A 15370-nucleotide genomic window follows, 5' to 3' on the forward strand; every position below is an offset into this window, starting at 1 on the left:
CCCCACAGTAGGCTATTGCACAAAATGCAGAGGCGTGGGACTGAGGGTGATTTAGTGGTTTGGACCAGAAATTGGCTAGCTGAAAGAAGACAGAGGGTGGTGGCTGACGGGAAATGTGTTTACTATAGGCCCCCCAATAGCAGCAGAGATGTGGAGAAACAGATTGGGAAACAGATTTTGGAAAGGTGCAGAAGCCACAGGGTCGTAGTCATGGGCGACTTCAACTTCCCAAATATTGATTGGAAGCTCTTTAGATCAAGTAGATTGGATGGGGCGGTGTTTGTGCAGTGTGTCCAGGAAGCTTTTCTAACGCAGTATGTAGATTGTCCAACCAGAGGGGAGGCCATATTGGATTTGGTACTCGGTAATGAACCGGGACAAGTGGTGGGCTTGTTAGTGGGTGAACATTTTGGTGATGGTGACCACAATTCTGTGACTTTCACCTTGGTTATGGAGAGAGATAGGTGCGCACAACAAGGTAGATTTTACAACTGGGGGAAGGGAAATTACGATGCTGTAAGACAGGATTTGAGGAGCATACGTTGGGAGCATAGGCTGTCAGGGAAGGATGTGGTGGAAATGTGGAACTTTTTCAAAGAGCAGATACGACGTGTCCTTGATATGTATGTACCTATCAGGCAGGAAAGAAATGGTCGTGTGAGGGAACCTTGGTTGACGAGGGAGGTTGAATGTCTAGTAAAGAGGAAGAAGGAGGCTTACATAAGGTTGAGGAAACAGGGTTCAGACAGAGCAGTGAAGGGATACAGGATAGCCAGAAGGGACCTGAAGAAAGGGATTAGGAGAGCTAAGAGAGGGCATGAAAAATCCTTGGCGGATAGGATCAAGGATAACCCCAAGGCATTTTATGCATATGTGAGAAACCTGAGAATGACGAGAACGAGGGTAGGTCCGATCAAGGACAGTAGTGGGAGACTGTGTATTGAGTCGGAAGAGATAGGAGAGGTCTTGAACAAGTACTTCTCTTCAGTATTTACGAACGAGAGGGACCGTATTGTTGAAGAGGAGAGTGTGAAACGGACTGTTAAGCTAGAAGAGATACCTGTTAGGAAGGAAGATGTGTTGGACATTTTGAACAACTTGAGGATAGACAAGTCTCCCGGGCCTGACGGGATATATCCTAGGATTATGTGGGAAGCAAGAGAGGAAATTGCAGTACCGTTGGCAATGATCTTCTCGTCTTCACTGGCAACGGGGGTGGTACCAGGGGACTGGAGAGTAGCGAATGTTGTGTCCCTGTTCAAAAAAGGGAATAGGGATAACCCCAGGAATTACAGGCCAGTTAGTCTTACTTCTGTGGTAGGCAAAGTAATGGAAAGGGTACTGAGGGATAGGATTTACGAGTATCTGGAAAGACACTGCTTGATTAGGGACAGCCAGCACGGATTTGTGAAGGGTAGGTCTTGCCTTACAAGTCTTATTGAATTCTTCGAGGAGGTGACCAAGCATGTGGATGAGGGTAGAGCAGTGGATGTAGTGTACATGGATTTTAGTAAGGCATTTGATAAGGTTCCCCATGGTAGGCTCATGCGGAAAGTCAGGAGGCATGGGATAGAGGGAAATTTGGCCAATTGGATAGAAAACTGGCTAACCGGTCGAAGGCAGAGAGTGGTGGTAGATGGTAAATATTCAGCCTGGAGCCCAGTTACAAGTGGAGTTCCGCAGGGATCAGTTCTGGGTCCTCTGCTGTTTGTAATTTTTATTAATGACTTAGATGAGGGAGTCGAAGGGTGGGTCAGTAAATTTGCAGATGATACAAAGATAGGTGGAGTTGTGGATAGTGAGGAGGGCTGTTGTCGGCTGCAGAGGGACTTAGATATGATGCAGAGCTGGGCTGAGGAGTGGCAGATGGAGTTCAACCCTGCCAAGTGTGAGGTTGTCCATTTTGGAAGAACAAATAAGAATGCGGAATACAGGGTTAATGGTAGGGTTCTTAGTCAGGTGGAAGAACAGATGGATCTTGGGGTCTATGTACATAGATCTTTGAAGGTTGCCATTCAGGTGGATAGAGTTTGTAAGAAGTCCTATGGAGTATTATCGTTCATTAGCAGAGGGATTGAATTCAAGAGTCGTGAAGTGATGTTGCAGCTGTACAGGACTTTGGTTCGGCCACATTTGGAGTACTGTGTGCCGTTCTGGTCGCCTCACTTTAGGAAAGATGTGGAAGCTTTGGAGAGGGTGCAGAGAAGATTTACCAGGATGTTGCCTGGAATGGAGAGTAGGTCGTACGAGGATAGGTTGAGAGTTCTCGGCCTTTTCTCGTTGGAACGGCGAAGGATGAGGGGTGACTTGATAGAGGTTTATAAGATGATCAGAGGAATAGATAGAGTAGACAGTAAGAAACTTTTTCCCCGGGTACAACAGAGTGTTACAAGGGGACATAAATTTAAGGTGAAGGGTGGAAGGTATAGGGGAGATGTCAGGGGTAGGTTCTTTACCCAGAGAGTGGTGGGGGCGTGGAATGCGCTGCCCTTGGGAGTGGTAGAGTCAGAATCATTGGCGACCTTTAAGCGGCATTTGGATAGGTACATGGATGGGTGCTTAATCTAGGTTAGAAGTTCAGCACAACATCGTGGGCCGAAGGGCCTGTTCTATGCTGTATTGTTCTATGTTCTATGTTCTATGTTCAGCCTGGAGCTCAGTTACTAGTGGTGTACCGCAAATATCTGTTTTGGGGCCACTGCTGTTTTTCATTTCGATAAATGACTTGGATGAGGGTGTAGAAGGATGGGTAAGTAAATTTGCAGATGTCATCAAGGTCAGTAGAGTTGTGGATAGTGGCGAAGGATGCTGTAGGTTACAAAAGGACATAGATAAGCTGCAGAACTGGGCTCGAGAGGTGGCCAATGGAGTTTAATGCGGAAAAGTCGGAGATGATTCACTTTGGAAGGAGCAACAGGAATGAAGATTACTGGCTAATGGTAAGATTCTTGGCCGTGTAGTTGAACAGAGGAATTTCGCTGTCCATGTACATAGATCCCTGAAAGTTGCCACCAGGTTGATAAGAAGGCAGATGGTGTGTTAGCTTTTATTGGTTGAGGGATTTAATTTCAGAGCCGTGAGGTCATGTTGCAACTTTACAAAACTCTGGTATGGCCGCACTTTGAGTATTGCGTATAGCTCTGGTTAACACATTATAGGAAGGGTGGGGAAGGGTTGGAAAGGGTTCAGAGGAGATTTACTAGGATGTTGCCTGGTATGGAGGGAATGTCTTATGAGGAAAGGCTGAGGGACTTGAGACTGTTTTCATTAGAGAGAAGTAGATTGAGAGGTTACTTAATTGAGACATATAAGGTAATCAGAGCATGAGGGGACATAGCTTTAAATTGAGGGGTGATAGATATAGGACAGATGTCAGAGGTAGTTTCTTTACTCAGAGGGTAGTATGGAGTGTAGAATGCATTTAGATGATCATTGGATAAACATATGGATAAAAATGGAATAGTGGAGGTTAGTTGGGCTTCAGATTGGTTTCACAGGTCAGCACAACATTGAGGACTAAAGGGCCTGTACTGCGCTGTAATGTTCTATGTTCCATGAGTGAAACAGAATGACCTCAAGGACAGGTTAGGGTAGCAGATCAAGCAGACAAGTTGCAGATAGAATTTGCTGCAAAGGAACATGGGGTACTATATCTTGCAAAAATAATGAGCAAAGGAAGTATACTTGAAGGATATGTTATAAGGAGGAAGATGTGAATAGGAATAGAACTTTCTGCTTCTTGAAAAGATTAGATTCCCTACAGTCCACACCGACCCTCTGAAGAGCAACCCACCCATTCCCTTATATTTACCCATGACTAACCCACCTAATACTATGGACAATTTAGCATGGAGAAAGTGAGGACTGCAGATGCTGGAGATCAGAGCTGAAAATGTGTTGCTGGAAAAGCGCAATTTAGCATGGCCAATTCACCTGACTTGCACATCTTTGGACTGTGGGAGGTAACCAGAGCATCCGGAGGAAACCCAGGCAGACAAAGGAAGAACGTGCAAACTCCACACAGACAGTTGCCCAAGCCGATAATCGAACCCGGGTCCCTGGCGCTGTGAGGCAGCAGTGTTAACCACTGAGCCACCGTGCCACCCCAAGATACACCATTTAATCAGACTTTTGTGGAACTGCACATTATCTCTACTTAACCATCTCTTCTCCATATGACTCATTACCCTGACCCAGTAAACACTGATTGGTCTCAATCATGGAAGCATCGACTATCCCATCAGCTCCTGCTTTTTCGGGGATGACACTGGGGCTCTTTTACCTATTTTGTTGAAAATACCAATGCAGATGGAAACACAATAAAAATACCAAAAGTTTTATAAACAGAGGACATAAAGGCAAGGGAAAAAGAGGGTAATTCATTTCTACTAGCCAATGGTTTGGCCAGTTAGAATACCCTGTCTACTTCATGTAGATTGAAATATGTGGCATTAGTTCACCAGGGTATTGCTGGGGATAAGAAAGGACAAGATGATAAAGAAATAGATCAAAGAAGATTTCATGAGGATTTAAACAAAAACTCACATCGACTGAATCAACAAAGGCCATTTTTTTCTGCCTGGAGGATCACAAATTTAATATTGCAATGTGACAGTGAGAAGAGGGTTATGAGGAAAAGTTTTAGGTGGAAAGTTGGCGGAGCAGAGATTGCATTTCCACAGGGAACAGATTAAACAGACAGCAATGTATCTTATAAGGAAAGATGCTACAAGTATTTGAAGGTGAGGGCTGTATAAGGTTTTAGGAAGATAGCAAGGCAGTGGGAATTGCTTGAGATAGTACAATGGCATGATTGGCAGAATGACCACTTTCATACCTCCTGAGCTATCAGTGGGGAAAATTACTTGCTAATTTGGGCTCCTTTGATAAGTAAAGTGAATCAGTGATGTGGGATCCTTAGACAATCTTCAACAGAAGAAGTGCTGATAAAAATTTCAAGCAATCTTAAAGAATTGAAGACTGATTGAAATGCTAAGAAAAGTTGACCTTCTAAATCTAAGCAGAGACGAAGTTAATACACTGTCAGACGTAACTAAATCTCATTCTTCTATTGCTGTCCGTTCAAATCTTCCCTAAACCACATACATCTCATTTATAAGTATTGCTACAAAACAAGGGATGTTGCAGGCGTTTTCATCTTGGCAAACATTGTCAACAGTCAAAGCAATTTTCTCCTGTGTTAGAAATTGCTGTGATAACTTGCAATTTGGCATTCTTGCATTTGTCCTGATGAGTGCAAGATGATAAGTTTTGACAGCAAATTTGTCTTTTCCGCAATATTTAAATTAATCACTGTTCAGTTGATGTAGTAAGAGACCAAGAGATAAATGAGATTCAAGTGAAGATCAATCTCTAGTTACCTGATCGCAGATAAGTTCCCATTTCTTCTCGTTATCATACTGGCTCAGCAATTTCACCTTATCTGGAGGCAGGTTCATACAATTCTGCAGAGAAAGGGAGGACAGGATTGTTACAATCATAGCTGAGAAAATTGTGAAAACTCAGAGATTCCTGTTCAGAACTGGAACGCCTTTTTGAAGATCATGGAATAAGGCTGTCTGCAGAACTTGTGTAAAATCCACAGGCGCTCTGTATACACTCAGTCGTTTTAACATCGACAGAGATTTTATTGAGCTTCACAAGCTGCAAGGAATATGATAACTACCATATTTTGCAGTTCAACACAGAAAAAATGTGTCCTTTAAGCCTACTGCGGCTCCTATTTCTTATATTTCCATCACTTTAGATGAAATGGGTCAGCATAGATGAGTGGGACTAAAGGGTCTGTTTCAATGCTGTACAACCCCATGACTCTACGATTCTAAATGACAGGATTTGACAGTCTCTGAAGACATTAACACTTTTTTTTTGGGTATCAAGGCAATTAAGGGATTTTTGGACAGAGCAAAAAGATGTGTTTAAAGTAGATGAGCCATGACCTTTTCAAATGACAGAGAAAGCTTGAGATGACAAATGGCATACACTATTTCTTACATTATGAATAAAGACAGAATTTTTTGAGATATTACTATGTGGCGAAAATTTCAATGAATTCTTTCTTTAAAATTTCATCAAACAGAAGTGTGCAAACTGCAGCCTGAGGCCCATAAACAGCTAATCCAATCTGCAGACCCCACCTAACTCATCTATTTCTTTTTCACTGGTTTATTCAGTTTCAATAGTGGAAGCCTAGAGATTTGTGACAAAAACTGTTCAGAATACCAAGAGCAAGTCAGTTGGGGTTTAAATGCTATATGAGTGCTGTGAAGTTTAATCAACACTGGAACAACTCTCAAAAGCCAAATGGTTGGATCTGTACTACTAACTTTGGCTTAGATAGAGTCACAGAGGCAGACAGCCCTGGAAACAGGCCCTTCAACTCAAATCATCCATGCTGCAATGTTTCCTAAACTGAACTTGTCCCATTTGCCTGCGTTCGGCCCATATCCCGCTAAACCTTTCTGACCCATGTATCTGTCTAAATGCCTTTTAAAAGCTGTAATTGTACCCTCTTCCACCACTTCTTGTTAAATACACGCATCACTCTCTGTGTGAGAAAGTTGCCCTTCAAAACCCTTTTAAATCTTTCCTCTCACACCTTAAAACCGTGCCTTCTAGTTTTGGACTCCCCTGCCCTGGGAAAAAAGACCTTTGCTATTCACCTCATCTATGACTGTCATGATTTTATAAACCTCTATAATGTTACCCCTCAGCCTCCTACACTCCAGTGAAAAAGGTCCCAGCCTATTTAGCCTTTCCTTATAAATCAAACTCCCCAATCTTGGTAACATCCTGGTAAATCATTTCTGCACTCTCTCCAATTTAACTACACTGAAAACAAAATTTCCAACTACTCAAAACAAAAAGATATTTAAATAAGTAATGTCATTCGTATCGAATAAAGAGATTACTGAGCATTCAGCACCTCACTCTGAGATCTACAGTCATAACAGTCTCATCTTGTTTGATACAAAATGACTCCAAGACTTACTAATGGCATTTTTTTTGGTTTCTGAGAGATGATTATGGAAGACTATTCTTTATAAAGCTTCTTCTAAAATTGATTTTACTATGTAGGGTATTTTCCATCTTTGAGACTGTTTGACTTTACTTCAATGAAAATAATTCCACAAATTCTTCTATTTAATGTCGGGGCCTGTTCTGGGCCCAACTGATGGAGCACTATCTGATAATTGTCTGTTCAGCTTCTTCAAGCTAGGTTTCATTGGACTTAAAGATATCTGCATGTCTCCCCAGTCTGACAATTGCCTTTGAGGGAAGCAAAGGATTCCAGGTAAAGAAAGACATTGTGAAATTGTGAAGAGTGGGCAGATGATCTTTGCAAGTGGACCTCTTAGTTAAGTAAAAGCATATTCAGACTCCTTTCTTTTTATCGAAAGTGAGCAAACATACCCAAAAATGGAACACTAGGATAATAGTTCTCATAAATTAATAATCATAAAATGAGAGAAGTTAGTGAAAGTTGTGTCTTATGCTGTATTTGTTTTGTTAGGTTTAGCAGGTTAGTGTAAAGACATTATTCTCAGGTAAGGCTCCTGGTAAGGATGATAGTCATTACTCCTGTCCCATTGGCTTGCAAAACTACTGGTGACCCTTCTGCAAACCCTGCAACTGATTCTTCAATGTAATGAGTGACTTATTAGGTTCCTTGAGAGAGCAAATTGTTGTGAAATTGGAGTCATGTATATGCCACACCAAGTAAGGATGACATAAAAACATTAGTAACCCAGTTGGGTGTTTACAACAATTTGACAACTCAATGAATACTGTTACAGTTTTTAAAATGAAAATCTTCAGGTATTTGAACAATATCTGAATTACTTGACTGTCCAAGACTGTCTACAGTTCTTCATAAAACAAACATCAACGAAGTAGCAGTTTGAACAACATTAAGGTCAGTTTTAGACTCTTCTTGTTCCGGATATTTTTGCAAAGATAAATCATAATGAGCCACTGAAAATTAGCAATAGGTCCATTCATTCTTTTGAGCCCGCCCTGCCATTAAATATGACATTCAGCTGATTTTCTGCCTCCTTTACACTTCCTTGTTGGCTCTCTCTATCCCTAGATTCTCTGAGAGATCAAAAACCTATTTACCTCAGACTAGAAGACAATCAACAATGAAGAATCCACAGGAGAGACAATCCAAAGATTGAAGTGAAGCTGACAAGCGTGGGCAGAGGATCTTTGCATATCAACTTGGTGGCTAAGTCTCAACCTTAGATGTTCAACACTTTGTCCTGAGACATAGTCCCTTTTCTAGATTCTCTAGTTAGAGGAATGAATTTCTCTGTGTCTACCCTGTCCAACCAGATAACCTCTCACTATTAGACACCGCAGAGAGTATCGGCCCAAGTTACTTTGCCTCTTTTTGTGGGATAACCTTCTCATTCCAAGAATCAATCCCATGAACCTTTGCTGTACCATCTTCATCATAAGTATATTCTTCCATGGGCATGGAGAGTAAACTGTACACAATACCTCAGGCAGGAGGCTGGAAGTACACAGCAGGCCAGGCAGCATCAGGAGGTGGAGAAGTCCTGAAGAAGGATTACAATCAAAACGTTGACATCTTCACCTCCTGATGCTGCCTGGCCTGCTGTGTTCTTCCAGCCGCCTGCCTGTCTATTTTGGATTCTAGCATCTGCAATTCTTTTGTCTCCAAATAATACCTCAGGGGCGGGCTCATTGAAGCCCTGCACACTTATGGCAACATTTCTTTCTTCTTGTACTTCAGTGCCCTTGTAACATGCCACTTGCCTTCCTAATTGTTTGCTGTACCCCAAATGGCATGCATACATCGAAGTCTCTCTGCCCAAGAGCATTTAAATGTTTCTAGCCTTTTTTTAAAAAATTATCAGTTTTTCTATTCATACTATCAAAGAGAATAACCTCATATTTCTCCACATTACATTCCACCTAATTACTCACTGATCTATCAGTCTCTGTCTCCTCACAGTCTCTGATGTGAAGCATCTTCAAGTAATATCATTTGAAGAAAGGCATGTGCATATGGTTACTAAACTGAAAAGAAGATCTCCATAGTCTCTGGTTGAAACAGTACAATTTTTAAAGCCACTTAAAGAGTTCAGCTTGTGGTTAGCACTGCTGACTCACAGGAGCAGGGACCTAGGTTCGATTTTACCTTCAGGTGACTTCTGAGTGAAGTTTACACATTGTCCCAGTGTCTGCGTGGGTTTCCTCCAGGTTCTTCGGTTCCGTCCCACAGTCCAAAGATGTGCAGCTTAGGTGATTGGTCATGCTAAATTGCCCATTGTGTCCAGGAATGTGCATATTAGGTGGATGAGACATGGGAAATGCAGGGTGACAGGGATAGAGTAAGGTGGTGGGTCTGCGTGAGATGCTGTTCAGAGGGTTGATGTGGACTTGATGGGCTGAATGGCCTGCTTCCACACTAAAAGAGATTCTATGATTCTATAAAATGGCCTGAACTTCAGGATCTTCAGTGTCATTTTCTGTTAACTAGTTAAATGACAAGCATCAGGCACAGAGTGGACTTTAAGAGAATAGACTTCATATTCGAGAACTTTTCCTTGTATCTCAGTCAGTGATTCAATTCCAGAATCTTGTGAACTGTTAGATTTTCATTGCATTCCAAACCGATGACTTATCAGTGGCTACAAGAGCAGGTCAGGGACTAGGAACACTGCAGCAAGTAACTCACCTCCTGGCTCTCCAAAGCCTGTCCACCCATCTACAATATACACATCAGGGGTTTGATGGAATCCATTTGCTTGAATGAGCTAAATAAGCTCGACACCATCCAGGAGAAAGCAACCCAATTGATTGACACCGCATCCACTCCCTCCCCCACCAATAGTCAATAGCAGCAGTGTGTACCATCTACGAGATGCACTGCAGAAATCCAGCAAAGATTCTTCGACAGCACCTTCCAAACCCACAATCACCTCCATCTAGAAGGACAAGGACAGCAGACACATGGGTACATTACCCTCTCCAAGTTTCCTTCAAAGCCACACACCATCCTGACTTGGAAATATATGAGTGTTCCTTCACAGTCACTGGGTCAAAGTTCTAGAATGCCTTCCCTATTGGCGTTGTGTGTAAACCCATTGTACATGGACTGCAGCGGTTCAAGAAGGCAGTTTGTCACCACCTTCTCAAGGGCAACCAGGGACGGGCGATAAATGATGGACAGTCAGTGACGCCCACATCCCATGAGTGAATAAGAAAAAAGGTACATTGGCAATGGTAATAGAAATTTATTAATATATAAAGATATACGTTAAATCAGAGAAAGCCGCCAATGCCATTCAGGACATCATTTGTTGTTCATTCCCAACTACACTCAGGAAGGTGGTGGTGGGCTGTCAATTGAACCAATGTTTTCTATGGGAGGAGGGATAGATACATCCACAACGCTGTTAGGATGGAGTTTCAGGATTTGGACCCAATGACAAGTTAAGGAACAGTGATGTATTTCCAAGTCAGGCTAACGTGCTGCTTGGAAAGGAACTTGCAGATGGTAGTGTTCCAATACATCTGCTGTCCTGGTCCTTCCAGGTGGTAAAGTTTGGTGGTTTGGCATGGGCTGGCAAAGAGGCCTTGGAGAATTGTTGCCGTGCATCTTGTACTTGGTACAAATTGCTGCCAATCTGTGTCCACTTATCATTAGTAATTATGTGCCTCGGACCATGTACAGAGGGGGAAGATTTCATCCTTCTCCCACTGCTCATCTCATTATTGTCAAGTCCACCGTAGCAGTTTCCAGTTATATTGTAGCATTCGCCGTCCAGATTACAGTGATGGAATTTTCCAGAGAATTATGCAGGTCAATAAAACAGTTGTTACTTCAGTAAAAGAAACAAAAATGTTACACTGTCTGCAACAGCTGGGCTGAATACTTGCACAGCACAATTACAATCTTGAAGTGTTAGCTGCGATTCACCAAAGTCAGAAAATTGTAAGTTTAATTCCCATTCAAGAGACTTGAGGAGATCACCAAGATCCCACTGCAGTCCTGTCCTGAGGAGCTGCTGCGTTGCTCATTGTTAGATGAGAAGTTATACTGAGGTCCTGTCTGTCTCTTAGGTGCAATTAGAAGATCCCATGGCACTGTTTGAAGAAGACAAGAGGAGTTTCACCCAGTCTCGTGGCCCACATTTGCTGTTCAAAAAACGCCACCGAGGGGAGGCAATGGCCTAGTGGTATTATGATTGGACTGTTAATCCAGACACACAGGGAATGTTCTGAGGACCAAAACAGACATTGCTGAAAAAGCTCAGCAGGTCTGGCCGCATCTATGAAAATAAATCAGAGTTAATATTTCGGATCCAGTGACCCTTCCTCAGAACAGATCACCAGACCCGAAATGTTAACTGATTTCATTCCACAGGTGTTGCCCAGACCTGCTGAGCTTTTCCAGCACATTCGGTTTTTGTTTCTGATGTACAGCATCCTCAGTTCTTTCAGCTTTTACTTAATGCTCTGAGGACCTGGGTATAAATCTCGCCACAGAAATGGCAGAATTTGAATTCGATAAAAATCTGGAATTAAGTGTCTAATGACGACCATGTCAATTGTCAGAAAAAAAAATTCATCTGGGTCACTAATGTCCTTCAGAGAAGGAAACTGCTATTCTTACCTGGTCTGGCCTACATATGAATCCAGACCCACAGTAATGGGTCTGATATTAACTCTGATTTATTTTCATAGATGTAGCCAGACCTGCTGAGCTTTTTCAGCAATGTCTGTTTTGGTCCTCAGAACATTCCCTGTGTGGCTGGTTGACTCTTAACTACCCTCTGGGAAATTAGGGATGGACAATACATGCTGGCCTAGCCATCGATTCCATTGTCTTGTGAATGAATGAAAGAAAAGTAGGTTACCAGGAAATGCTTTTGAGTTGGCTGTCCACTTTCCTTTTACAGGGAGTTTATTTTAAAGTACTGTACTTCATTTTTTCTCAAGTTAAAAATAGCATCCAGTAGGAATCGAGTTGATTCTGGCTCTTTGTCCATTGGTGTCTCTGCAGTTTTGAAAGATGCTATATTAATGCAGCTTCTTTCTTCTCTGTGTCTCCACTTTTTAATTATTGATATGAAGCATCTTCCTTGTCAGAAGTAAAATCTTGCCTCTGTTCTGTAAGTGAACTCCCTGCAGTGCGTTACTGATACAATGCAATACTGCTGGCTGCGTCTGGACCTAGATCTGCCTGTGCGAAATACTATACAGGAGGAAAGAAAGGATCGTGGGAACACACTGCTGACCCTTCCCATCTCCCCTCATGAACATAAACAGCCAACAGTAGGGCTAAGCACTGAGCCTTTTCACAAACACAACATTTAAGAAAAAGAATCAGGCACAGATCCTTTCAGGACTGAAGCTATTTTCTCAATTTAAAAATAGCATCCAGTAGGAATCAAATTAATTCTGGCTCTTGGTGTCTCTGTGTTTTTGCACAATACAAATGGTTTCCTTTCATCAAATGCTAAAACAGATATCCTGTAAATGGCAAATGCACTTCAAAGGCCCACTGTATGAATACAATACAAACAGAGAGCTGCTTGATAACTGATGAGAGATCTGCAGAGGTGAAGCTGAAGTAATTCTCAATAAATACACTGTACAATTCTCTATAATTGATAAGTTGTGTTAATGCTAATTCATTTAAAATACTCCAATAATGCTCATTAGCTTGCATTGAACATGTTCAAATGTTCCATACTTGGGCATAAAAGGGAAAGTTCTATTCTATCAACAATGCAAGATAGGAGCACAGATACATACAAACAGGAGTACACAACTGAACGCATTGAGCCTGCTCCATTACGATCATTGCTGATCAAACACTCAATGCCTTATACCCATCACCATCCCCATAACCCCTTATGCTATTGGTAGTCAAAAACTTTTTAAAAAATTCATTCATGGAATGAGAGCATCACAGTTCATAGGTTGTTGGTCGAAGATGCTGATCTTTGGTTGGATTATCCCAAGGTCATAACAACACATTTCAGCTATTAATTTAAGAAGAAGACTCCTCAATCCATTCAACTCCTTTAGCCTGCTTCGCCAGTTAGTACAATCATGGCTAATCTCATCTCAGCCTCAACTCCACTTTCCTACCCAGTCCCCACAACCGTTCACCCCATTGCTAATTAGAACTCCCATCAGTCTCTTCCTTTATTCAGTGTCCCTGCATCGTCTGCACTTTCGGATAGTAAATTCCACAGATTCATGACCCTTTAAAAGGAGTAATCGCCTCACCTTGGTTTTAAATCTGTCACCCCTTTACCCTAAAACTACAACCTCATGTTCTGGATTGCCCCACAAAGGGAAACATCCACTGTACATCTAAAATTGTCAATCTTCTTCAGCATCTTATATGGCTTTATTAAATTTTCTCTCGTTCTTCTAAACTCAAGTGTGTATAGCCCCAAACTGCTCAATCTCTCCTCACAAAATTAGCCTTTCATCTCCGGAATTGATCTCATGAACGTTCTCTGAACTGCATCCAATGCAATTACATCTTCCTCAAGAACAGGGATCAAAACTATACACAGCATTCCAATGATCTCGATTACTAGCCTTGAAGCTGCAGTGATAACAGGGGAGTATGACTTAATTAGTAGACAGTCCATGAGTAGGCCTCAATTGTCAGTCAAGTACAATTGGACTCTCAAGCTGTCACAGTACAATTTGCTTCACTGAACATCTTATACCCTATTCTCCAAATTGGCACAGTTCAGTAACTCCTCAGTTTCAGGATGAGTCTTTTCAAGATCTGCAAGCACCTGAGTACACAAATAGTAAGTGCAGATTGAGGACATGATGAGTACGTTGTCTGACCAGGTACTTTAGGCCAACACCACTATCTCTGAGCTGCCCTCAGGCTTTGTGGTTTGATTCCACTCACAGAGCATCTGATTTCTCCCGTGTAGTGGTCCGCCCTGCTGCACCCACTAGGCAAAAGTGGGTACTGCAGATGCTGAAGATTAGACTAAAGATTGTGGTGCTGGAGAAGCACAGCAGGTCAGGCAGCATCCGAGGAGCAGGAAAATTGACATTTTGGGCAGGAGCCCTTCATCAGGAATGAGGCTGGAAGCCACGGGGGTGGAGAGATAAATGGGAAGGGAGTGGGGATGGGGAGAAGGTAGTTGAGAGTGCAATAGGTGGATAAAGGAAGGGGTAAAGGTGATAGGTCAAAGAGGAGGGTGGAGCGGATAGGAGGGAAGGAAGATTGACAGGTGGGACTGGTCATGAGGATGGTGCTGAGCTGGAAGTTTGGAACTGGGGTAAGGTGGGGGGGAGGGGAAATGAGGAAGCTGGTGAAGTCCACATTGATGCCCTGGGGTAGAAGGGTTCCGAGGCGGAAGATGAGACAGTCTTCCTCCAGGCGTCTGGTGGTGAGAAAGTGCCAGTGGAGGAGGCCCATGATCTGCATGTCCTCAGCTGAGTGGGAGGGGGAGTTGAAATGTTCGGCCATGGAGCAGTGCGGGTGTCCCGGAGATGTTCCCTGAAGCACTCTGTGAAAAGGGTTTTCCTCTGACATTTCCATATCCTCATTTCACTTCTGTTCTCTTTCTTTTCTGGACCTACTTGCACATTTTGACCATCACCTTGAACCCCTCACTTATTCATTGTCTGGTGTTCGCAGATCTCAACTGTGATGACCCTCAGTTTCATCAGTGGTCAAACTGTTCCAAATACTGTCCACTTACACATTCTGCACTGGCCTCCTTAGTCCTAACTCTATATCACCTTGGGCTTAGAGAGCGGATGATCTATATTCTATATTCATCAGCTGTTACAGAGGGATTCCAGGATCTTGTTTCAGGGATAATGGAGTGTAACTTGGAGGGGAAAGATACAGATGGTGATGTTCCTGAGGGGTTGCTGCTGTCATTCTTCCAGGTTGTACAGGATACTGACTTGGAAGGTGTTGCTAAAGGTGCCATGGAGACCAGTGGAGCACAGAGTTGATCTATAAGGTGATGGATAGCATGCTGATCAAGCAACTGTTTTTGTCCCGGATAGCAACTTGAGTGTTGTTGGAGCTGAATTCAGACAGACAACAGGAGAGTATTCCAGCAAACTCGAGACTTTGGTCTTGTTAGTGATGGACAGGAAACTAGGAGATAGGTTTCTCACTATGGACCTCCACGCCTACACCTGCTCTTGACATCGTGGTATTTTTAAAAATTCATTCACGGGATAGGCATCGCTGACCACGCCAGCATATATTACCCAAAGGGCAGTTGAGAATCAACCACACATTGCGGAGGGTCTGGAGTCACACCAGGTAAGGGTGACAGTCTCCTTCCTTAAAAGGACATTAGAGAAC

General features: G+C 42.7%; 1 protein-coding gene across 9 annotated transcripts in view; it reads right to left on the bottom strand.

Moving 5' to 3' along the window:
* Nucleotides 1–15370, bottom strand: part of fmnl1a (formin-like 1a) — a 265065-nt gene that overhangs the window by 167488 nt on the left and 82207 nt on the right. For all 9 annotated transcript variants that reach the window (XR_011955183.1, XR_011955182.1, XM_072561823.1 and 6 more), the window contains exon 2: nucleotides 5382–5465. Coding sequence is in view for 7 of the 9 variants with exons in the window: in XM_072561823.1 (XP_072417924.1) it covers nucleotides 5382–5465 (84 nt within the window). In the remaining 2 variants the exon portion in view is untranslated. The remainder of the gene's footprint in view (nucleotides 1–5381; nucleotides 5466–15370) is intronic.

Source organism: Chiloscyllium punctatum, chromosome 42 (genome assembly GCF_047496795.1).
Source record: "Chiloscyllium punctatum isolate Juve2018m chromosome 42, sChiPun1.3, whole genome shotgun sequence".
NCBI classification, from domain to species: Eukaryota; Metazoa; Chordata; class Chondrichthyes; order Orectolobiformes; family Hemiscylliidae; genus Chiloscyllium; species Chiloscyllium punctatum.